This window comes from Parambassis ranga, chromosome 21, assembly GCF_900634625.1.
Source record: "Parambassis ranga chromosome 21, fParRan2.1, whole genome shotgun sequence".
Lineage (NCBI taxonomy): Eukaryota > Metazoa > Chordata > Actinopteri > Ambassidae > Parambassis > Parambassis ranga.
The window spans coordinates 1,479,855-1,502,630 of NC_041041.1; the positions used below are offsets into that span (position 1 = coordinate 1,479,855).

General features: G+C 48.3%; 3 protein-coding genes across 7 annotated transcripts; 1 reads left to right on the forward strand and 2 right to left on the reverse strand.

The window, feature by feature from the left end:
- Window positions 1-64: 64 nt before the first annotated feature.
- Window positions 65-12,550, reverse strand: kpna3 (karyopherin alpha 3 (importin alpha 4)). The gene is made up of 17 exons (XM_028392973.1): window positions 12,369-12,550; window positions 10,089-10,133; window positions 7,296-7,385; window positions 6,234-6,263; window positions 6,108-6,160; window positions 5,936-6,031; window positions 4,468-4,553; window positions 3,690-3,776; window positions 3,440-3,609; window positions 3,274-3,318; window positions 3,069-3,200; window positions 2,843-2,971; window positions 2,492-2,596; window positions 2,240-2,311; window positions 1,860-2,022; window positions 1,258-1,352; window positions 65-1,171 (listed from the first exon to the last, which is right to left on the reverse strand). The coding sequence occupies exons 1-17, from the start codon at window positions 12,435-12,437 to the stop codon at window positions 1,073-1,075; spliced, it is 1,566 nt and encodes a 521-aa protein (XP_028248774.1). The 5' UTR covers window positions 12,438-12,550; the 3' UTR covers window positions 65-1,072.
- Window positions 12,551-12,678: 128 nt separating this feature from the next.
- On the reverse strand, window positions 12,679-19,226 carry spryd7b (SPRY domain containing 7b). The gene is made up of 5 exons (XM_028392980.1): window positions 18,802-19,226; window positions 17,533-17,649; window positions 16,129-16,295; window positions 15,407-15,509; window positions 12,679-13,801 (listed from the first exon to the last, which is right to left on the reverse strand). The coding sequence occupies exons 1-5, from the start codon at window positions 19,034-19,036 to the stop codon at window positions 13,704-13,706; spliced, it is 720 nt and encodes a 239-aa protein (XP_028248781.1). The 5' UTR covers window positions 19,037-19,226; the 3' UTR covers window positions 12,679-13,703.
- Window positions 17,954-22,456, forward strand: trim13 (tripartite motif containing 13). 5 transcript variants are annotated; one of them, XM_028392978.1, is made up of 2 exons: window positions 17,954-18,376; window positions 20,286-22,456. In XM_028392978.1, exon 2 carries the CDS (start codon window positions 20,292-20,294, stop codon window positions 21,483-21,485), a length of 1,194 nt encoding a protein of 397 aa, XP_028248779.1. In that variant the 5' UTR covers window positions 17,954-18,376; window positions 20,286-20,291; the 3' UTR covers window positions 21,486-22,456. The 5 variants fall into 5 exon arrangements, with proteins under 5 accessions (XP_028248779.1, XP_028248775.1, XP_028248778.1 ...); XM_028392974.1 differs by lacking the exon at window positions 17,954-18,376 and adding an exon at window positions 19,484-20,216; XM_028392977.1 differs by lacking the exon at window positions 17,954-18,376 and adding an exon at window positions 19,484-20,205.
- Window positions 22,457-22,776: the final 320 nt, after the last annotated feature.

Consider the following 22,776-nt stretch of genomic DNA (forward strand, 5'->3'; position numbering starts at 1 on the left):
AAAAAAAACAAAGACGTCGTCGCTCTGCTGAACCAGAAGCAGGTCTTACAGCCGCATGTGTGGAAAAACTCAATTATGGCATTTTCTTCACATTTCTTTGAGATTCTCTCTCTTTTTTTTTTTTTTAAACGAACATCGAGTTTGATGATTCAGAGGTCACGTTAAAAAAAGTGACGTCATTGAGTCAAAAAGTCCCATCAGTCAGTTTGCCACGGAGTCGCCTTAAAGCCCTTTCACCCCCCCACCACCACCCCCTCCACCTGCCCGAGGACTCTCCTGGGACGGCAGCGGGGGTCCGTGGTTAATCATGGCTTAGCTCTGGGATTAACTCTTTAAACTGGGTGAGAGAGGGGGTATCGGTGCGCCTGGCCATCAGGAATCCGTGTGACTAAAAAGTGTGTACTTGTATATCAGTGTGTGTGTGTGTGTGTGTGTGTGTGTGTGCCTGGGTGGAGTAACACCAGAGGACAATCCAGGGAAGGGAAAGCACAAAAATAAACCACAAACAAACAGCAGTATTTCTTCCCCGTAAGTGATATGACGGCTTCTAACAGAAGTATGCACACAAATCCTAAGTGTCAAAAAGTGTGTATATATTGTATATATATATATATTTATATATGTGTGTGTGTGTTTGTGTGTGTGTCTGAAATGTGCTCGTCTTTCTGAAGACGTTGATGTTTGGCAATTCCGTTTTGCCACGAAGGCTTTTTCTTCCTTCGCTCGTGTGTTTGTGTGATAAGCTCCGGCAGAGAATCCTCCTGATGCAGGTTGCCAGATGTTGACGGTGCCTGTGGATTAACCAGGACTCCTGTGAAGGGCTGCAGTGTTCTGTGAAGATGACCGTTTAGAAAGAAAAACACCCCGCAGTGCAGAGGGTGGCTGTGGGTGAAAACCCTTCAGTGGTGAGTTTCTGTGTTGAAGTGATGCTAAGTAAATCCCTCGGTACCAGGTTGCCAGATTGGAGGAGAGATGGATGAATGTCTGGGGTGATTACAGAGTACCCGTGCAACTGGTTGAACCAAACATCCTGGATTATTTTTTTTTCTTTTGTTTTTTTTGTGTGTTTTTTTTAGAAATTGAACTCCTTCGTTTGCATGTTGGAAGCTGGGTCAAAGTTGAAGGTTCCTCCTTGAGTGGTTTCGGGGATCAAGCTTGGATCTTCATCAATCTGAAATACAACAGATAATCTCAGATTATACGAGTGTTGATGCGGAAGTGAAGAAAATATGTGAGGTAAAAACAAAACCCGCTTACATCATCTCCTGAAAAGTACTGATCAATAATCTCAAAGGCTAGTTTGTAGATATCCTCATTCTCATGCTGCTGCAAGTTCTCTATCTTCTCCAAACCTGAAAGACAAAGAGTCACACGTCACGCTCTGAACACATGTACACAACACAAGTCAACAACATGGCCGCCCAGCCACACCGAGCTCATCACGCTGCTTTCCCAGAGATTTTAAACCTAAAGTTGTTGCTTCCTGTTGCTTCTGCTGGAGCATCAGTTTCAACACTTCTACATGTGTTGTGTTGTGTTGTGTTGTGTTGTGTTGTGTGTCAGGTTTAACAAATAATCCAGCTATAGTTCAAAAATCAATGCAAATCAGCAAACATTAAAGAGTTTAAAGACATTACAGAGTGTCCCCAGCTTAAGTTACAGCGTGTTATTATTCACATGACTACAATGAAGTCTTAGAGGATGAGAGCTAATCTGGACGGTAAATAATCTAGTTTTTCATTAGCCATCATTAAAAAGCAGTGCTAACATGTTGGATTAAATCCACAGCACTGACACGGAACACATCAGAGGGCCCTGGCTGACACATGGACTGCAGCGTAACATCACCACACACAGACCTCCACACTCCTCTATGATCTCGGCGATGGTGCTGGCTTCATCTCCCGCCATGATGAGAATATTTTTCAGGCCGTCCAGGACAACCTGCACCACCTGGGAGTCCTTCACCGACAGCAGGTTACAGAACGGAGGGATGACGTTCTGCTCCACTAAATACTCCACCTACGCAAACCCACACATACACACCACATCCATACTTGATTACAACACAGGCACATGGTTACACATGTGGGAAAAAACACAATGACAATAACAACAAGTTGTCTCATAGAGAGCTGCTGCTTCTTTCAAACCGAGCAGTTGATGTAAACACACCTCCACCCTGGCAGCGAACATAATAACTACATCTCTACATCACTGCCCTCCAAACCCAGCTCACCTGGTCTTTCCTCCCACTGATGGTGAGGTTACTGATGGCCCATGCCGCCTCCTTCTGAGTGCCAAAATCCCCCTGTAGAGAGCCAGGCTGTCACCAAAAAGTACGACAACAACACACTGCCAAGCTACACACAGAATGAGGGCCACGTTCACGTTCAGTGTCCACTTCAGGAGTCGTTAGGTTGAAACGCACAGCGTCAGTACAAATGAACATTTAGAGAAGCTGAGAGCGGCTCCTCCACTCCGCACAAACCTTGGCCAGCTGGTGAATGATCATCGGAATCAGGCCAGCATCGATCACAGCTTGGACCTGCTGCTGGTTCCCAGCTGTGATGTTGGACAGGAACCAGACCGCTTCCTGCAAACAGACCAATCACAGCGGCTCGAAAACAGCACGCAGCTTCCACACAGACAAATATTCATGCAAACATGAGTCACTGCTGAATGTGGAGCCAACGCTCCGGCTCCAACTACACACTAGTCTTTGTACTCATCCCATATAATCTGGCTGCATCACTGTGAACGTCTGGACAGACACACTGCTGCCTGTCTTCAAGGTGATGTGGTCAAGCGAGAAGCAACATGGAGGCTGAAGCTGTGGTACCTTGTTGATCTTCTCTTTAGGATGTGTGAGCAGATTGGGGAAGTGTGAGAGGACGTCGCAGTTGAGGACCACCTGCGTCTGCTCGTCTGTCCCCGTCACGATGTTTCCCACTGCCCTCAGAGCGGCTGTCTGCAGCGCGGGGAGGACGGCAAACAGTTTGACATCACTACAAATTCACAGGGGATACAAATCAGACGTGGATCAGCTCCTTAGAACAGAATCGTACCTGAACTTTGACCTCCTGGTGGCTGAGGAGAGGCACAAGTAATGGAACGACTCCACAATCGATGACCATCTGGATCTGCTCGTTGCCTCCGTCCGTCAGGTAAGACAGAGCCCACACTGTGTCCACTAGGATCTGAACACAGACACACAACCTGACTGTGCTGCTCACACTGTGATGTCACAAAATGGCTGCTCTTGATACTTACATTTATATCACAGTGATATATTAGCATACAGAGGGCAGGCAAGATCTGTGGGGAAAGAAGAGGAGGCTGTGAGCAGGCTGGACGAAGGCGGAGTGACACACAAACAGTCAGATAATCCCGAGACATCAGCTCCGTGCGACACACCCACTCCTGCAGACACACCCACCTCCTGCACCGTCTCCATAGGTGGTGGCGGATCCTTGTTGCGGCAGAGGTTAACAATGACCCAGGTAACATTGCGGAGGAAGGTGATGGGGATCGACGGGTTAATGAAAGAAAGCAGCGGCTTGACCACGCCCAGGGAGATGACAAAATCCCTGCACTGTGGACCGTCCCCTGCAGCAGGCAAGGAGGCCAGAGGTCAACACAAAACACACACACACACACACACACTTCTATCAGAGGGCGGCACTTACCTATAATGTTTCCTAAAGCCCATACAGCCTGTTCACATACGTTCTGGTGAGGGGAGTGCAGCAGCCGCAGGAACAGGGGCACTGCATCTGCACACAGCAAACAGATGAGTGACAGATCTGCAGTGATAAGCCCGTTTACATGGATGAATGACGCTGACGTGCAAGTGTGAGGAACTGCAGTTCCCATCACAGCCTCTGGGGGCTTTAAAACCTGTCAGCCTCCATGTTACAGTGTCAGCGGAAACAAACACGTTTGACATTTCAGAAGGTTTACTACAGAAAACAACTCTAAACAACACAATGGCCTCACGGTGCTCGGCCACAACACGATGAAATGCACCGGACCTGGAGGAGCTCCTGTGTTGTCATGGAGATGAATCTGAACATGTGACCCTGCAGCTCATTTCAAGCAGATTTTCTGAATGGTGCTTAAAACACTGGTCTGGGCAATTTGTGCTTGATATGCACACAGCTGGGGAGGCTGTTCTCCACGCACACAAACACTGTGTGAATGCAGAAAGCTTCATCTGCTGTAGGGCAGCCATGACAGGCTGGTGAGGACATTCTCCTTCCTCCGCTGCAGCTAACTGTTCATTTAAGACCTCATATAAACGTCAGGGTTCCTCTCCCCGTTCAGTCATTTTTATTAGATAACAGCAGACCCAAGAAGAACTGCGTCTGACCGAGTGAAGCAGCGAATGCTTGTGCGCTGCAGACAGTGTATAAACACAGACCGGAGGGGCAACATTAAGAAGGACAGAATGTGGGGTCAACTCACCAGATTTAACCACAGCCTGAGTCTGTGCTGACGTCCCAGAGGCGATGTTGGTCAGAGCCCAGGCTGCTTCGAACTGAAGAGAGGGGCTGTGAGGCAGAAAGAGAAGCACATCGTGACGTGTATGTCATTTCCCTGCATGTGTTTCAGGCTGATTACTGTGTCTTCCCCAGTATACTCGTCTGTTTCTGGGCTTGCACAGCTAATTAGAGCAATGTCCCTCCATCACACGCTCATGACAGCAGGCGCTGTTAGAGCGCTGGACAAACCATCTGAAACCAGATATGTGGTCTAGATACCATGCTGTTCAGCAAACTGGGGCTGAGCTCAGGAATGAGGATTATCATCACATGACTTACAGAACAAAATGATGCAACATGAAATTAGAAACAGCAGCAGTGATCCTCACACCTCCCACCAGCCAAATGCTGGCTGATTGTAAAACTGGGTGCTAAGTCCATGCGTCCTGCAGAACATTTGTCTGCCGGGCCTGCTGGATTCTGAGGGCTCTGCTCTCTGGACGGAACACTTTCCCTGGCTTTTTCCAGGGCTGGTTAGTTCCATGACCATTCACACCAAGAACCAGGTCTTTAAAGGGGGTTTGACCCACATGTGTACATCACAGTATGGAGAGGCTGCGTGTCAGGCGGAGTGGCCTCAGTGTTCCGTCTTAATCCTATCTTCCAAATGAACACGCGTCAAAATAATGACTGTATAACATGTAATATTCTGTGTTAATGAGATCTACTGTAGGTCATCTGGTTAAACACAGTCTCCTCTTTACAACTTGTTGAACACCAACTATTGCTTCTTCACCCAAATTCAGCACAAGGTCCTGGGAATTGGGGAAATCCGAGAGACAGGAATGTTGATATATTTGGCTTGGCCCGTACTGAGAGGACCAGCCAGCTGCCCTGCATGCCTCCACACACACTCACAGACACACACACACACAGACACACACACACACACACACACACACACAGACACACACAGACTCACACTCACACAGGGAAACGCAGTCTCGAGCCTCTGATGCAGGGCAGACCTGAGGCGTCGGTGTCAGTGTGAAGTGATATAATTCTGCCCCCTGACTGATCTTTATCTCAGCAAATGTCTGTTTCAGCATACATTTAATTCTTTTAAAGGGTTTTGTGAGGTCATCTAATCACTTCATCCTTCCGTGAGCTGTAAGACACTGTGTCTTTACAACAGGACAGATGGACAAATTCTGCAACTTGAAAACACGGCTCGTGTGGAGGCAGGTTAGGTTCTTTGATGCACTATGTTCAGACCCCTTCTACCTCCACTCACCTGTGCTGTACCTGTTAATATGTAACCTGTTTTTCCATTCTATTGTATATTTGTATCGGTAGTTTATCTTATTATATATATAGCAATTGCAAACATGCGATTTCCCCATTGAGGGACTAAAGGTTTTCTTAAAACAAAGCTTTGGTGGCAGACTTACTTATCGTCCCTTTTCAGGCAATTGACTAAAATGGGCAGGATCCCGGACTCTATCAAGTCATCGATGGGGGGGTTTCTGTCGCTGGAGAGCAGTTTCCTGAGGAAAACAAAACAAACAAATAAACGCCGGGATCGCCACCTTCACAGTGTGTCTGTGTCATGTGAGCACTCACCTGGCGGCCTGTACAGCACTCAGCTGTATAACTGCATTATCACTGTTAGCGTTCTGTCCAGACAAAGAGGGAGACGTTAGCACAGCATCAGGGGTCAGTGCAGGCGACAGAAAGGCGTCCACTCACCTGTAAGATGGCATCGAGTGTGACGTTTTGCTGCACAGAGGAGAAAAGCAGAAGAATGTCAGCAAGACAGCACATGGCGTCACGATGATATAAACACACTTCATCTGCAGATATCTGCTCTTTTTTTACGGTCCGGCTCCACCTTTCAGACGGCTGCACTACATCACGCTTTGTTCCTCTCCGATTTATCACTGCTTTCACACAGACGCTGTCGTTTGAAGCTGCCCTGAAGAGCCGCTCTTTATTCCACCTCAGCGTGCACTTTCAAAGGACGTCCTGGCGCTGCACAATCAGAGGAGCGCCTCGGGCTCAGCCGTTCACACAGCCTCCGCTCTGCTTCAGTACAGCCTGTGTGTCAGATCCACAGCGCGGCCTGCTGTGCACCTCCACACACATGTACCTGCGTGTTGCTGCAGCTTGGACTGCAGCAGCTGTCACTCACAGCCTGGTAACATGGCACTTCCCCCTTCACATGTTGACTTTGGTCACATTTACATGCTGAACTCTACTTCCTGGTTTGTCTCTCGGTGATTGGACGAGCTCAGTCTCGACACCATCTCCTCCAACATTCCTCTAATTTGCTCTGGAGTGAGTCAGCGCTAACAGTAACTGTCGTCTGGCATTTATCCGCTCAGGTTCAGTCTCCAGTTTCTCAAATATAAGAATCAAACAGACAGAAAGTGCACACAGCGGAACATGGACTTTGTTGACGACTTGTTTTATGCATGTGTGGGCTCCACAGAGGTGCAGCAAGAAGCTCTGCCATTAAAACACACCGAGGCTGTGTGAGCGGAGACGCCGATGGCCCGGTTATATTCAGCATCAGTGAGTGAGTCTGGACATAGGAAGGCCAGACCTGCAGCGCGGCCAGTCCTAAGTCACCCTGAGCTGCAGAAGAACTGATGTGTGAAGCAGGTTTCTTTTTGATTATGCTCTAAGTAATTGATAAAGCAGGTCAAAATTCCTACAGACTGTTGGTTATAATAACGATGTATAAAATGTAGCGCCCTCTTGATTTAACCCTCCTGCAGCCCACACCCACCACCACACTCCCACACTTACTCCTTTGAAGTCTGAGTCGGCGTCAGAGTCCTCCAGGCTCTCCTCCTGCGGGACGTTTCTCTTCTTCAGTAAATGTTCGTCTCGTTTGTTCTGACGAGAGGATGAAAACAGACAGGCGATTGGGGGGGGGGGGGGGGTCAAGGTATTTATTAATGCAGTCATGAAGTCTTTAACAGCAGATCTATACGTTCCCCTCTGCAGCTCATGTTAAAGGTCCCATTAAAAACAGTTCATCCAGAGAGAGCAAACACACGTCTCTGAATCATCTCTGAAGGACACTGAACCTCCCCCCCCCATCATGCATATGTTCATTCAGCATCCGTCCACAGGGCATGTGAGTCAGTGGTAGGAGGAGATTCCCCTGCCCTACATTCCTGTGCAGCACGCTGATGTGCGTCACTGATGACTAATCAGCCGGTGCAGTGCAGCTCTGATCCCGCTCAGAGGAATGTGCTACAGACTACAGACTACCTCAGCACAGCGCCGAGATGTTTCAAGCTCCAACACCCCGGCTGTGCCGGTCCTCCCAAACATCTGCTTCTACGCTGTTCTTACCTACAAATGCGGGCGGTCATGTAACGAGCTGTCACTGCCTGTCAGCGTTACGTCACATACCGGGAAGCGTCCGGCACATGTTCATAGACCTTACTTGGAATAACAATAAATGTTTATTTATTTGTCTCAGAGTTCCAAGAACCACAGGGCTGCCTCCACCCACAGTCTGAGCAGAACTACGGCTGGGTAACAACAGACCTAACGACTGATTTCCATATCAATCAAACTCAAATAAATCAATAAATCTCCAGTGCAGAGTAAAATAGGAAAGACAGGCGGTATATTAACTGAGTGTGGGGTTGAGACTGGTAGTGTGAGCGGTGTGGAAGGTAAACTGGAGCAGGACACGCTCACACCGTGCTCAGTCCCCTCGTGTCTTAGACCCCGGGCTGTGTTTGTCAGGCTGCTGTCCTGCTGGTTTGCATAGCTGCAGCAGCTCAAACATTAGCATGTGTGCTACTGCCAGCTGCTCCTAGACTCATCCAGAAACAATAACCATAACCAGCACGCAAGGTAAGAAGGCGACCGACAGACAGGTGCCGTTCGTGTTATTGGGTATTAAAGGTACACACAGGTGTCACTTCTTCACCGGAACACTCCCGCCTCACTCAGCCTGAGCGGCAAAACGACCAGCAACATGGCTGCCTTCAGTCGGGCAAACTGGGAATCACGTTTCTTGATGTTTATGTCTGGAAAAGCAGATCTCAGACCTCGGTTGAATCCGTTTGTCCCACAGCAGCTCTTCACCTCTTTAGATTCGGGGGCCACAGTTTAACACTAAGCTGCCCCTCAGGGGGTGGAACCACAGGGACGTCAGGTACACGCCCTCTATATGTGCACAAACCTCAACATTATTACAGTCACACACTCACACAGTGCTCATGAAAATCCGTCAGCAGTAGGACCGACCTGCTCTCACTGATCACCTCGTCCCTGAATTATTTAAACGGATTGATTTTTCAGGGTGAGGTGTTCAGAAGCAGAACTTTCCTCCGTTTAATACAAACATATCAGCCACAAATGGTGAATACTGAGAGCAGCACTCCCACCAGCCAGTGACAGAAGTGATTTCTCAGTCCACTAAGACAAAGCGACGCTGTCACACATGACAGAAAGCTATGCAACCCCCCCCAACCCTGCAACCCCAGCAGGTTCCTGGGAATCTGTGCCAAGTCTGACTCTGCTACTTTGAGCATCTGTTTGGGAGCGAGTCTGTCTGCAGAGTTCCAACATCAAAATGCAGCAAGAAAAACGGCGTCCGGTATTTTTAGGTTAAGATGAATCCATGCTTGTGTATGTGGGCAGTTTCAGAACGTGTCAGTCTCACACAGAGAGCCCTCTGTAGGCATGGAGCTGTTGGAGTGCCATAAAAATGATAAATGATCACAAAATGGAAAATTCTTCAGATTATTTCAGCTGAGCTGAGCTGCAGGGTGACGTCCACCGGTCTAACAACCAGTGGGAACAGAACACACCGACAGGTCCTGCTGGTGCCTTCACACCTCCGTCTGTGTGCTGTGGCCTGAATCAGCCGAAACATTACGAGCGCACCTGCTGAAAAAAGGGCAAAACATGGACTCCACTGAGGGAGCTCTGGTATCTGGCACCAAGATGTCAGCAGCAGATCCTTTAGGTCCTGTGAGCTGTGAGGTGGGGACTCTGTGGGTCGGAGCCGTTTGTCCTGCGCTTCCCACAGATGCTGGATTAGACTCAGATCTGGGGGGTTTGGAGTCCAGTCCACGTCTTGAGTGTTAAAGATCAGGGAGACCAACATTTCCATTGGACATGGTCTGCATCAATGCTAAGCTAGGTGTCACAGTCACATCCACATGGATGACAGGACCTGAGGCTTCCCAGGGCAAGGTCCAGAGCAGCACACCGCCTCTGCTGGCTCACCTTCCTCCTACAGTGCATCCTGGTGCCATGCGTCCCAATACAGGACACGGACACAGGACAAAGCCTCTGTCCACTGGCCCGGTCTGATGATGGACAGTCTGCAGCTACACCACCCTCTGTGCTGCTCTGTGTGTCCTGACGCCTTTCTATCAGAACCAGCAGGAACGTTTTCAGCAGTCTGAGCTGCGGCCTGTTGGATCAGAGCACACAGGCCTGCCTCCCATCACACTCCCACTGACAGCTCTGAAGCTGTAGAACCAGTATATCATGTATAGAAGCTGCACAGCTGCCCTGAACCTTTTTCTCCCCTGGTTCATAATGTGTGTGTGTGTCTTCTCTTACCTTTCTCAGCTCTACTGTCACCTCATTTCGATGTCTTCTCATAGTCTGCAACAAAGAAAGGAACATTTCCATCGATTACAGAGAAAACATCGCAGACTTCCACACAATGATTTCAGTACCCGACTTGTGTGAAACTATTTCATTTCATGATTTTATGTTAACTTAAAATGGGAAAAAATATGGCTCCGTCAGTGGTAACACAGTCAAACATACAACAGGCCAAAGTGACGAGTCTAAAATCTGTATTTGCCTACTGTCGGGTTTCCAGTTTATCTGGATCTTGTGACTGTTTGAAGAGGTTCATGTTGCCTTCCTAAATAGCCTCTTATGTAATCTGGGACAGTCATAACTCAGGAGGCTGTGGAGAACTGAGGTGTCTCCCAAACACTGCAAATCAACAACAATAATAATGATAACGGCGCCTCGCCGACCCAGACTTAAAACGTCCCTATACACACAGACCGGCATAAAAACCGGCCTGAGCTGAGAGCGTCGTTCATGCAGGACAGAAGGACTCGTGACTGTTTGGATAATCGATGAATCAGTTACTGAAAAGGCTGATCGAGTAATAAAGCACACAGTCACATGACTCTTATTGAGCAATCAGCTTTCAGATTAGGTGGTTTTATGGATGTGAATAATAAAATCACAAATACGTCATCTCATCGGACAAATGTTAATACAAAGCTGCTTTAACGTGAACTTCCCTCAGGTCTGCTGCAGACCACATACAGGTGACATTTGTTTCACAGACGTGTCGGGATCAGAAGAAAACAGCTGACCGCTCCAAACAATAATCACATTCAATAACACAGGCCGGGCAACAATGGAGGAGCTTACAGCCGCAGCATGTGAGCCTTCACCGCCGCTCTAACGGTGTCAGACTGAAGAGCGGCCCGTTGTGCCTGACCTAAATAAATAAAAACCCAAACTGGCGTCCCCCCCACCGGCTGTAGTCTGAGTCATACATTTACAAAACGCAGAGGTTCTTAGGAGGACTCAGGTCAAACATGCCAGATGCCTGAAATAGCATCAGGAATGCACTTGGCAGAGTCCGTCTGTCATAGTAGCCATGTGCTTGTCAGGCTGTCTCTGAGTTTCAAAACAAGCACCTATGGGACATCAGGGGGTGAGGGAGTGAGAAAGGGGGACGGAGGAGCAGCAGTCACAACACCAAGGGCCCTTTCAGACATTGTTTGGGGATTATCTGTGGATTACCAATAGATCAGAACAACCCAGCACAAGTATGTCTTTGTTAGACACCCCCACCCACCCCCTGGCTGCTAGGAGAGATGCTTCCTTCCTCATACCTCACACACATGTGTGTATTGATCTGCAGCTTCCTTCATGGAGTCTGAACACATGGTTCGGTCATCAATCCAGAGGGTTTAGAATCAGACCTGTTAGATGCAGGATGCTGACTTCAGGCTTCAGACTGCGGCTGTAACACCGGCACACACGTGTGTGATTGGGAATCGATCACCGTTCAGATGTGTGAGATGATACCAGGTTCTGATTCTAATGAACGGCTCCGTGCCACAGGGTGAGAGGTGTGTGTGTGTGCACCTGAGGGTGGATCCTCTCACACGGAGGCCTTGTGTAGTTTTAGCTAACAACACATTAGTCTGCACTGAAACGACCTGTGAAATTAATCTTATCGCATCGTTACGGGTTAGCTAACCGTGCAGAGGCTTAGCTAGCAGCTCGCGTTAGCTCACCTGCCATCGCATGCTAGCAGCTAGCTTGACGTTGGCAAGCTAACAAGGAGGGGCTGCCTTTGGTTTTGGTGAATGTGGGCCAGATTTTTGAAGTCTATGATAATCTGATGTTTCGCTAACACTGACAGCTGCGTGTGAACGTAGCATTTTAGCGCCGGCATTGCTGTAAAACGTGGTAAATATGAAGATTAAAGTGCCGGGGAGGCCCAGCCTCGCGTACGACCGGTGTCCGTCCAGCAGGCTAGTTAAGCTAGCAGGCAGTGACAGCTACATCGCCGGCCCGTAATTCTCCCGTTTCCATCGGAACAATCGTGATGATTCTAACAGGACACAGCCGTTAGTGAATAAGGACCGGAAAACCGGCGTAAAACGGATCACCTTTAGAGAAGATCACCGATAACAAGGCAGCACATTCGATGGCGACCTGTTTAGGTTAGCCTGCTATGCTAGCTAGCATCTACAGTCGGGGGCCAGGCTCTCCAAGAGGCCCAAAGACTGCCGATTTCCACATAAAACCAGCTGGATTAACGTTACGTATGCTCGTGTGTGTACGTCAGCTCACCTCCACATCGCGCCCCTTGTTTTTAAAGCTCTTGATGCGGTGGTTTTCCAAGCCGGCGTTCTCTGCCATGGCTGTATGGGGTTTAGCTATTACTCCGGCTTTCGGGATCTCCTCCGTGAAAGACGAGGCTCGGCAGCTCCTGTGCTGCTGCTGCTGGCTCCGGAGAGGAGGGGGGAGGAGGACGCGGACGTAACGGTTCGCAGAGTGAGGGGCGGAGCCAGGGCCTGCTGCCCGGGCCGCTTCAGACACAGACCCCCATGTGTGAGCACACAGATGTGACGCTGTAACAAACACACACAGCCACACATGATGCCTCCAGACACACACGTTTAATCAATCAATGATATTTGGGTTTGTACAGTTACATCATCAGTGCAAAGACAAGCAGTTTGAAATATTTAAGTGTCACATTTCAGCAGCGGATATGCAAATGTCAACACAACACAACAGACCGACACCTTCACATCTCTGGTCAGGGTCTGATCGTTAGAATAAACACAGTACAGGACTCCAGGACAGAGACGGGGCTGCTCAGACAGAGAGACACCGTCCCCTCAGGCCTCAGGAGGTGGAACCAGTGTTTGAATGATCTCTCATCAATTACAGCAGATCAAAACCATCACATCACCACTGTCCACGGCTGCAACACTGCATGATCTAAGCCCTCAGACCTCCGTGTTTACGTTGAGAGGGGGGAGTATTGAATTTAAATAAATCAGATGACGTTAGACATTAAAACGTCTCTTTAAGTGCTTTTAGTGGCTGCAACTGAAAAGAAAAAAGAAAAATGGGGTCAGAATACTAAAGAGGGGGTCTGAGTTCTGATTTCATCCTCAGAAATCTGAGATGAGCCAAAAATCAAGGTGTTGACTGAGCCTTCATTAACCCACTCACTCCTGCTGGTGAAGAAAAAAAAGCATTTTCATAATAAAAAGAAACGGCAAATAAATACAATAAATACAGGGTGTGAGTGCAGACACGTCAGTTTGGCATTGAGGAGGTTACAGTATACGCAGAGTTAAAGCAATGTGGATCCAACATGGCTTCTGATCCTGATAAATGGGACCATCCACCATTCACACCTGTCTGAGCCGCGGCTGCACTTTGTTCTGTGGCTGTCGCTGACACAAAGAGAGGACGTGAAGTCTTCAGTCTCTTCCTCCAGGACGCTCCGACACAGCAGCAGAGAGACACGAAGAGTTAACATGGGAAACAAAACAAGATGCATTCAAGGCACGCGCACATACACACACACACAATCACGGTCAAACTGTAGTGTCACAGAGGTCGCTATAAGATACAGAGGAGGGCGACACCAGAGGCCGAGGAGCTGCTTCAGAAGATCTGCTGTTCAAACAGGATCTTCTCGAATCCTTGTGGAGCCGTGTGGTAGAAGTCACTGAACTGGCAGTCTAAGATGGCGGAGTCATCCACTGCAACACAAGGTCAAGGCACACAGTTACTGCTGGAAATATTCCTCTGAGGCCTCATCACTTATTACTGGAGCTCATCAGGATAAAACACCTGAGTGAGTCTGACTGCGGCGATCATTTAGTAACAAGAAGACAAGAAGAGCTCAAGGTCTACATCATTATACAGACACAGTATTCCACTGAAGACCCCGTCAGGTCATCGGGGAGGGTGAACCTCATCACGTTGAGCGTGCAGCAGGCTCGGGGTGTGGAGGGCTGCACGGTGTTTGTTTGTGTGGATGTGGACAGAAGAAGTGTCGGCGTGGCTGCAGCGACTGACTCATTATGTAAATGATCTATCAGCTGCAGAAACAGTGGAAGCAGCAGCACCTCCGAGCGCCGCGCGCTTCCACTCCACCTGGCAGGCAGAGGTCTGTGTCTGTCCCCCCATGGTTCACATGCAGATATAGATAACTTTTCACCAACTTAATTCTTCAAAATATTTTAGGGGTTAGTAGTCATTTATATATAAATATAATAAATTAAAGAATGCATTAATAATTAAATAAATCCACAGTATCTTATATTAAAAACATCAGAATCAGAGGACTGATGTTAGCACGCCTGCTGCGGACAGCCAGCACTGAGGACAGCCAGCACTGAGGACAGCCAGCACTGAGGACAGCTAGCACTGACGACAGCTAACACTGACGACAGCTAGGACTGAGGACAGCTAGCACTGAGGACAGCTAGGACTGAGGACAGCTAGGACTGAGGACAGCTAGCACTGAGGACAGCTAGGACTGAGGACAGCTAGCACTGAGGACAGCTAGGACTGAGGACAGCTAGGACTGAGGACAGCTAACACTGACGACAGCTAGCACTGAGGACAGCTAGGACTGAGGACAGCTAGCACTGAGGACAGCTAACACTGAGGACAGCTAGCACTGAGGACAGCTAACACTGAGGACAGCTAGCACTGAGGACAGATAGCACAGAGGACAGCTAACACTGAGGACAGCTAACACTGAGGACAGCTAGCACTGAGGACAGATAGCACAGAGGACAGCTAACACTGAGGACAGATAGCACAGAGGACAGCTAGCAGTGACGACAGCTAACACTGACGACAGATAGCACAGAGGACAGCTAGGACTGAGGACAGATAGCACTGAGGACAGATAGCACTGAGGACAGATAGCACTGAGGACAGCTAGGACTGAGGACAGATAGCACTGAGGACAGATAGCACAGAGGACATATAGCACTGAGGACAGATAGCACTGAGGACAGATAGCACTGAGGACAGATAGCACTGAGGACAGCTAACACTGAGGACAGCTAACACTGAGGTCTGTTCATCATCAGCTGGTGAGGCCGCTTGACTTTGTGTCTGTTGTGATGTCTTGTTTCATTTTGAGTGTGTGACTTGCTGTAAATATAAAGCTGACATAAGCAGAGGAGCCTCTGCTGGTGTGCGGCTGCAGGACGTGGACATGAGCCGACATCCTGACATGAGGAATGGTATAAATGTATAAATGCAGCCCTCTAGTGGAATAAAACTGTATCATCAGCCATTAGACAAACTGCCCTGCACTGGATAAGGATCACAGACCGTAGACTCACCATAAACAACAGGGTACACGGTGCCTCGGATCCCGGAGGCAGGACAGTGCATGTTCTTTCCATTCAGATATAAATTCAGCTCCACGTGGTCATATGTGATGCCCTGATAACACAAACACACATGTAAACACACGTGTAAACACACTGAGAGGGTTCAAAAAGGAGCAGCTGCTCCTACCTGCTCCAGTTCTTCCAACTACAAAGTTAATCAATTCAAATGATTCAGCTCTGACAGCTTGATGAAGAATTACATTAAATTGTAAAAAACAATTGATTGTATAAATAAATACAAAAGCTGCAGCCCACTACAGACCACAGACTGGCTGTCTGCCAGCTGCCTTGTCATGTCTGCTGTGGGTCTCAGGCCAGCCTGCTGTAGCAGGTCTCCCACAGAGAAGAGATCCCAGCTTCCATTAATGCATCACTTTTACTCCATCACATGAGAAACGCATCAGGAGACATCTTTGTTTTTTTCCAAGAGTTTAAATCGAGGCAACTGGACTCGAGGATTGTTTTTTGAAGACGTTTCGCCGAGTGGCTTCCTCAGTTCTGCATTTGGGGGGGTGTGAGGAAACGTCTTCGAAAAACAATCCTTGAGACCAGTTGCCTCGATTTGAGCTCTTGATGACTATGACCTGGATAAATGACAGCATCCACAGATATATCTTTATCTCCAGAACAACAACCTGTTGGATTAACTATTTGATTTCAGCGACACGTACCACGATGTCTCCCTCCTGAGGAAGGCTGTTAGCAGGCAGGCGGTTCTTCTCTTCGCTGTTGTGGTACACGGACCCGTCATGCCTCAGGACCAGGCTGTTTGTGTCTCTGCCCAAAGGCACTTGATTAAGATTCACTTTCTGCGTGGCCACCCCCACCCCCCACACACCTAAACACAAAGCACAGGTCCATAAACATTAAACACTTCACACGTGTGGCTATAACTAAACGACAGTGAAACCAGTCAAATGAATTAAGTGTCGCTGTGAGGTAGGGCTGAACGATCTATCGTTTTAGACCGAAAATCGCGATCTCAGATGACGCGATTTTGAGATCGTCAAAGCCGCGATTTTTTGCACTGCTCCTAACTGAATCAGGTTTTGTTTTGTCAAAAGCTACGGCTGAAAACGAAAAGAAAACGGAGGAACTGGTCCCTAAAACGTACTCCACCTTTATGTTCGGTGCTGTTTCTGCCGGCAGCAGCAGCGCGTCTTCTAAGCCTGTGTCTGTGTGCGCGCGCGACGTGAGTCGCAGTGGAAGGGCCGCGTGTAAATGCTACGAGCACGTACGCGCCCACCTCTCTGAACATCACCAGCTCCTTATATTCAGGTTCGCTGCTGTTGTGCCGTCAGCAGCTCTTCTACGTGTGTGTGTGTGTGTGTGTGTGTGTGTGTGTGTGTCGCGTGTGTCGTGTGTGTGTGCATCAGATGCAGACAGAGGCAACAGCTAATGACGTCACCAAACAATAACGCAGGCATTTGATGAAGAGGCTCCATGAGGACTCTAGTAAACGGTGGACAGAGGTGACAGCAGCAGCTCCGTTTGTCCTTAGATATGATTCCCATGAAAGTTTGATCATTTGTTCTAAATCACATTGAACTTTAAGAGTTACTTAAGTCTCCATACTGTATTTACTGTTTAACCTTAGGAGGCACACTTCAGTCTGTTTAAATGACTGTTGAATAATACTTTACAGAACTACATTAGTCTTCTTTTAACCTATTTGAAATAAAACTTTATTTTGTTCTGTAATTGTTATTTAAATTGTCATGTTTATTAAAACTAATACTGAGTGCACGTTATCAGAGTTTACTTTTAGATCTACTGATAGTTTTTGAGAAGTGACAGAGTAGCTACCTGAAGTCATTTACACAGAAACATGTTTGACATGATTTGAAAAAAATCGTGGATGAAATCGAAATCGCAATATTTGCCAGAAAAAAACGCAATTCAATTTATTCTTAAAATCGTTCAGCCCTACTGTGAGGACACAGACGTAGGGAGCATGAATGTGAGAGCATGCAGTCACATGCTAAGGGTGGCGTGTCAGTAACTCCCACTAAGAATGCACCAGAAAATTACAATCTGGCTGAGCAGGGAGGGAATGGAAGCAGCGCAGCACTCACCAGTGGACTGGATCTTAAACTCAAAATAACTTTTGTTCTGGTGCAAAGGAGCGTTGGCCAGACAGCCTCCAGTCCCACATATCCTTCGGCCGCTCTTTACAATGACAACGTCTGTGCCTGCAACAGAGAGGAGAGAACAGAAAAAACCACTTAACCATACGTATCTATATCAGGTTTAAGCTGGTTGGATCCAAGTGTGTCTATTGTTTTAAAGACAAATCGTCTGTTCAACGAATGACAGACGTATCTGGCATCTCACAGCCCCTAAAATTTAAATTGATGCACATATGCAGAGTCTGAGAGAAGCAAAGAGTTAAAGGCTGACTGGGTTATCTCAGGTCTGACATCACAACTACTGACAAACGCACACAGTCTGAGTGGAGTTTGAACCCACCAGCAGACCACTAGACAATTAATAACACACACGTCACCGAGCGACAGAGTTAGTATCTGGATCTGGTCCATGATGGCTTCCTGTCACTGACGGGTCAATTCATTCTGAATGATATTTCAGAATTAAAAATGTCCGGACATCTGTCTGTGAGCTGAATCTGAAGGTTTGAAGTTTGGAATCCAGCTGAGAGGTCAGACCTGAAGCTGCTCTGTACTGAGGAATGGACTCAGACTCCTCCAAGCTGCTGTGGACGACTGATCAGCAGCTACTGGAAACCTTTAGCTGCTGTTATTGCTGCACAAGGAGCTCACAGCAGACACTGAGAGCAGAGCTTCACACACTGTTACCACTCACACATATGAAGCTTTGGATCATTGTACTGAAGGAATAAAGGACAGAGGCTCATACTTCTGATGTTTTGGGTCAGATTTCTGCAGTAACACACTTCAGGTAACACTGAATATTTAACTCGCACTCCTGCTTTAAGTCAATTTACCCTCTCATCGTTGGTAAAGACATGTTGGACACAGCTTGATTTAAAATCACACACAGTGTGTTTATATGCTTCAAAACAGGAGCGGTGGACTGTGGGCAGCTAACAGCTGTGTTCGCCTGCTCAGATTTAACGTTAACGTAATGTTTCAGCTTCAATCCATCAGAACAATAACCCTGTAAGATGATCTGCATTTAGCCTCTGTCACCGAAAACACACTGAAGTCTGTAGCGTGGGTTCAACATCTACGAGCAGCTAATGACTGGCTAGCTTTAGCTTTAGCTAGCTAAAGCTAGCGGCGGAAGTAGCAGACCGTCCGAGGGCGTCTGTACAAACCATCACTTCACTGATCGGCTGTGACCGTAAGAAGCGGCTTCCTCACCCATGTGGTGTGTGTCTAGCTGAACCGTGGGCATTTCTTTCAGGGGAATGTGGCCCGACCCGCCTTCTCCGCAGCAGCTCAGGCAACACGTAAACATCGCAGCCATCCTCGCAGTGAGCTGAACATCCGGAAACAAACCGCGACCATCAGGCCAAAGAGCGCCGCGTGTCACAGCGTCATCAGACTCCCCCACAAATACAACAGCGGCACCCCGCGGCAGGGCTCGGTACTGCATAAGCTCCTGCTACCCCACTGTATCCAATCACAGCGGGTAAGATAGGCAGTTGCTCCTGATGGCATGGAAACAAGGGAAGAAAATCAAGGTCAAAATTTCCACACGTGACTAAGTAACTATTGGATATCGATGTTACATAACCTGGTGTGAGCGGAGAGTGGATTTGGGGCAAAGTAAAAGTGCGTTAGATATGATGATGTGCGATACGGTTCATTTTCCTCAGGTGCCTGGATGATAATGTGCGCACTTTTCCATCAGTTGGCGCAGCTGTGCGCCCGCAGCCGCACGTTTTATGTTGTTACAGATGCACATATTGACGAGTGAAGTGGTCCAGTGTGAAAACGTGTGACGATGCCAAGCTGGGACTTAAACCTAGGTGACAGTTTTTCACGCTGTAATGTTTTGCATAGCAACAGCCCCTCCCCCATCCGGCCGCCAGGGCTCCTCCGCAAATGGCACATCAGGAACAAAAACGCAAAACAACACAACCGTCACAACAAAGCTGCCAAATAAACCTGAGATGACAGCAGATTGGACGGAAGCGCAATCACTGCGCTGCCGCTGATTTGTCTGTGCGCAAAACTGGGCTAAAGAGAATATTTTCCTTCCTACGTGCGTCACTGAAATGGTTAACTCTGTACCCGGAAAGGGCGAAGTCTGCACAGCAACAAGCGCCATGATTGCGTTGCAGTGTGCGTCTCAGCAGCTGGTGAGTGATTCTTTTGGTCCAGTAGTTGCATGTTACTATGCGCTTGCAAAATCTGTCACAGCCTTCCTTCAGCACCTTGCCAACAGGAGCAGCGCTGACGCGGAGCCTGTTTGTCGATACTTTGTCGCATTGGGTCGGGTTCGGCGGCGGTGGCTCGGGGCTCTGCTCAGCTGACCTCCGTCCAGCTCAGCAGTTAGTCCACAGAGCTGTTTGCTGTTTGTTGTAGTTTACATCAGAGCGGGCTTTCAGCGGGAGGTTTCAGGATGTTTCTTACTCTTAGTTGCGCAAACGGAGCCATGGGCAGAGCTCGTGCCAAGCTTTTACGCGGGCACTGGCAGCGTCACTTTCCGGATGGGAATACTCACACAGCTGGAACATGACTGCAAACCCTGTATCCTTTGCGATGCTTCAGCATGTTGGTGTGTAGTGTGTTGCCTCTGCTGCATCCCTCTGCGTGTGGGTGCGTATTGTGTACGTGCTGATTTATTGGTTTTTCTGTTGGGTGAAGCCGTGATCTGACGCCTGGTGATGTGTTTACAGGGCACGATGGAGCAACTCGAAGAGGAACTAACGTGCCCGATCTGCTGCGGGCTGTTCGAGGACCCGCGCGTCTTGCTGTGCTCGCACAGCTTTTGCAAGAAATGCTTGGAGGGACTCCTGGAGGGGAACCGAGGTCCGGCTTACAGGACACCTTTCAAATGCCCCACATGCCGCAAAGAGACCCCTCACAACGGCGCAAACAGCCTGCAGGTCAACTACTCTCTGCGCGGAATAGTGGAGAAGTTCAGCAAATTAAAGGTGATGCCAAAGATGTCTGTGTGCAAGCAACACTACGGCCAGCCGCTCAACATATTCTGCGCCACTGACCTAACACTTATTTGTGGATTTTGTGCAACGACGGAGGACCACAGGGGACACAAATTCAGCTCCCTGGAGGATGCGTATGCGCGGGAGAAGGAGGCGTTCAAAGAGCTGCTGTACGGGGTGGAGAGCTGGAGGAGCGCAGACATCCTGTCCTGCCTGGAGACACTGCAGAGCAGCAAGAAAAAGGCACTACAGTCCGTCACCAAGGACGCACAGAAGGTGGAAGACTACTTCGACAAACTCATCAGCTCCCTCGAGTGCAAGAAGAACGAGATCCTGTCCGACTTTGAGACCCTGAAGCTGGTGGTGATGCAGGCGTACGACCCGGAGATCACCAAGCTGAGCGCAGCGCTGGATGAGCAGAGACAGGCGCTCAGCATGGCGGAGACGTTCCAGAGCGTCTCCGACCCGCTGTGCTTTCTGCAGCAGATGCAAGAATTCCGAGGGAAGTTGAGGATCCTGAAGGAGACCCCACTGCCGTCCCCAAAGGACATGGACGTCGGTCCTCTTGTGCGCAATTTCGATGTTAAAAAGTGGGATTCGCTGAGGCTCAGAGAAGTGGACAGGATCGCGGTCCCCCACGAGAACGGCTCCTACCGCACCGGGGGGTCGCGGATGGCGGTGCCCAGAGCGGTGCTGCTGCTGGGGCTGCTGCTGTTATCACCACTCCTGCTGCCGCCGCACAACTTCGCAGCATCCATGGCCTCAGCGGCTGAAGCGGGCTTCGCTGTAGTCTCATCCCACCTCACACACACCGGCGTGTACCTGCGGGGGGTGACTGACATGTGCTGCAGCCTGGTGGATGCAGGTCAGGACTGTGTCCTCAGGTTCATTGACTCCACTGTCCACTTTATTGGCAGCTGTAAGTTGTCTTAAGTACAATACTAATCAGACCTACAGGATCATGTCCAGTCAGATGTGCTGAAGTCACACTGCGCGTCTCTTTCTGTCTTTTGTATAGAAGCTGTAGCCTCAGTGAAGCCATAGGGTTAAATAATCAACACTAAACCCTCGGAGCTTAGAGCCTACACCAGACATTCAGTCGAAATTCCTTCCACGAATGTGAATCTTTTCTTTATATGACACTTTTATAAGATGATCATGACAAATAAAAGTGAGAAACCTCCGTCACCTCCATGTTTGTTTGTTTTTCAGTGCGGCTCGTTAGGAACACGATCGATCCAGTGACGTAAACAAATGAGTGATGAGAAAAAAAAACGCACTGTGCACCATCCACAGCCTCCTCTCCCACAGAGCGCGTCCGCGCCACACTGATGCTGCACCCTCCTCAAGGTTACACACGTTGCGTAACAGGGCCCGTGTGAAATATTCAGCAGGCTGCAGACTGCGCGCACAGGAGGAGGAATCAAATCTGACACTTCCACTATCTGACAATAAATCTGACGCAACTGTACGTCACACACACAAATACACACCGTGCCATCCATCCAGCCGTCCTTTCCTGTTGTGCATGAGAATATAAATAACAGTGACTCATGAGGTTAAAATCAAAATACAATGTGGCGCATTCAAACGCTCACATTTGGGTTACATCATTGATTTTTATCAGTTATTAAAATAGGTCAGAGCCAACAGGCTGTGGATCACCATGCTCTGTTATTCATTCATTCTCCTGTGCAGACGTTAAAATAAAATAAAATCAAAATGCAGAGATGAGAGCTCAAAGTGAATCCGTGATGTCAGCACTGACCATAATTCAGGACGCACGTCACGGCCCGCTGGTACATATATATATAGCTTTCTGTTGCCAGGCAAACACAAGGCGAAAACAAAAGTGCGAGTCTGGATTCATGTTTTAATGGTCATGTCACGCAAATTTAAATAAAGCCTGAAAAATGAGACTCGGTGCAAATTAAGAAAAAAAATAAAATTAAGTAAATGAGGAAGAATAAATATTTTTAAACCAAAGCCTGCAGCGCGCACTCCGTCACCTCAGATCAAATGTGGGCCACGATAAGAAACTTGATCATTTCATCATTTCTTTAACTAAACATCTGAATCAAACTTGAAAAATATTTTTTTTTTCTGGGTGTCTTTGCGCACTGATCCTTTTGCGCACTGGCTCCCAGGATGTGCTGGAAAACGAAGCGAGCATTCCGTTTAGTTAAAAAACGTTTTTGTAAATAAATATTATTCCTGTTATTAA

Excerpts from the sequence above, each read along its gene's own strand:
- kpna3 (XM_028392973.1), bottom strand. The coding sequence starts at position 12,437 with ATGGCAGAGAACGCCGGCTTGGAAAACCACCGCATCAAGAGCTTTAAA. Across the intron at positions 3,201-3,273 it reads TATATCACTGTGATATAAAT|ATCCTAGTGGACACAGTGTG; the intron begins GTAAGTATCAAG and ends GTCTGTGTTCAG. Across the intron at positions 2,972-3,068 it reads ACCAGGAGGTCAAAGTTCAG|ACAGCCGCTCTGAGGGCAGT; the intron begins GTACGATTCTGT and ends CCCGCGCTGCAG.
- spryd7b (XM_028392980.1), bottom strand. The coding sequence starts at position 19,036 with ATGCAGTACCGAGCCCTGCCGCGGGGTGCCGCTGTTGTATTTGTGGGG. Across the intron at positions 17,650-18,801 it reads GCTAGACACACACCACATGG|GCACAGACGTTGTCATTGTA; the intron begins GTGAGGAAGCCG and ends TCTCTGTTGCAG. Across the intron at positions 13,802-15,406 it reads CGTGTACCCTGTTGTTTATG|TGGATGACTCCGCCATCTTA; the intron begins GTGAGTCTACGG and ends CTTGTGTTGCAG.
- trim13 (XM_028392974.1), top strand. The coding sequence starts at position 20,097 with ATGGGAATACTCACACAGCTGGAACATGACTGCAAACCCTGTATCCTT. Across the intron at positions 20,217-20,285 it reads TGCGTGTGGGTGCGTATTGT|GGCACGATGGAGCAACTCGA; the intron begins GTACGTGCTGAT and ends ATGTGTTTACAG.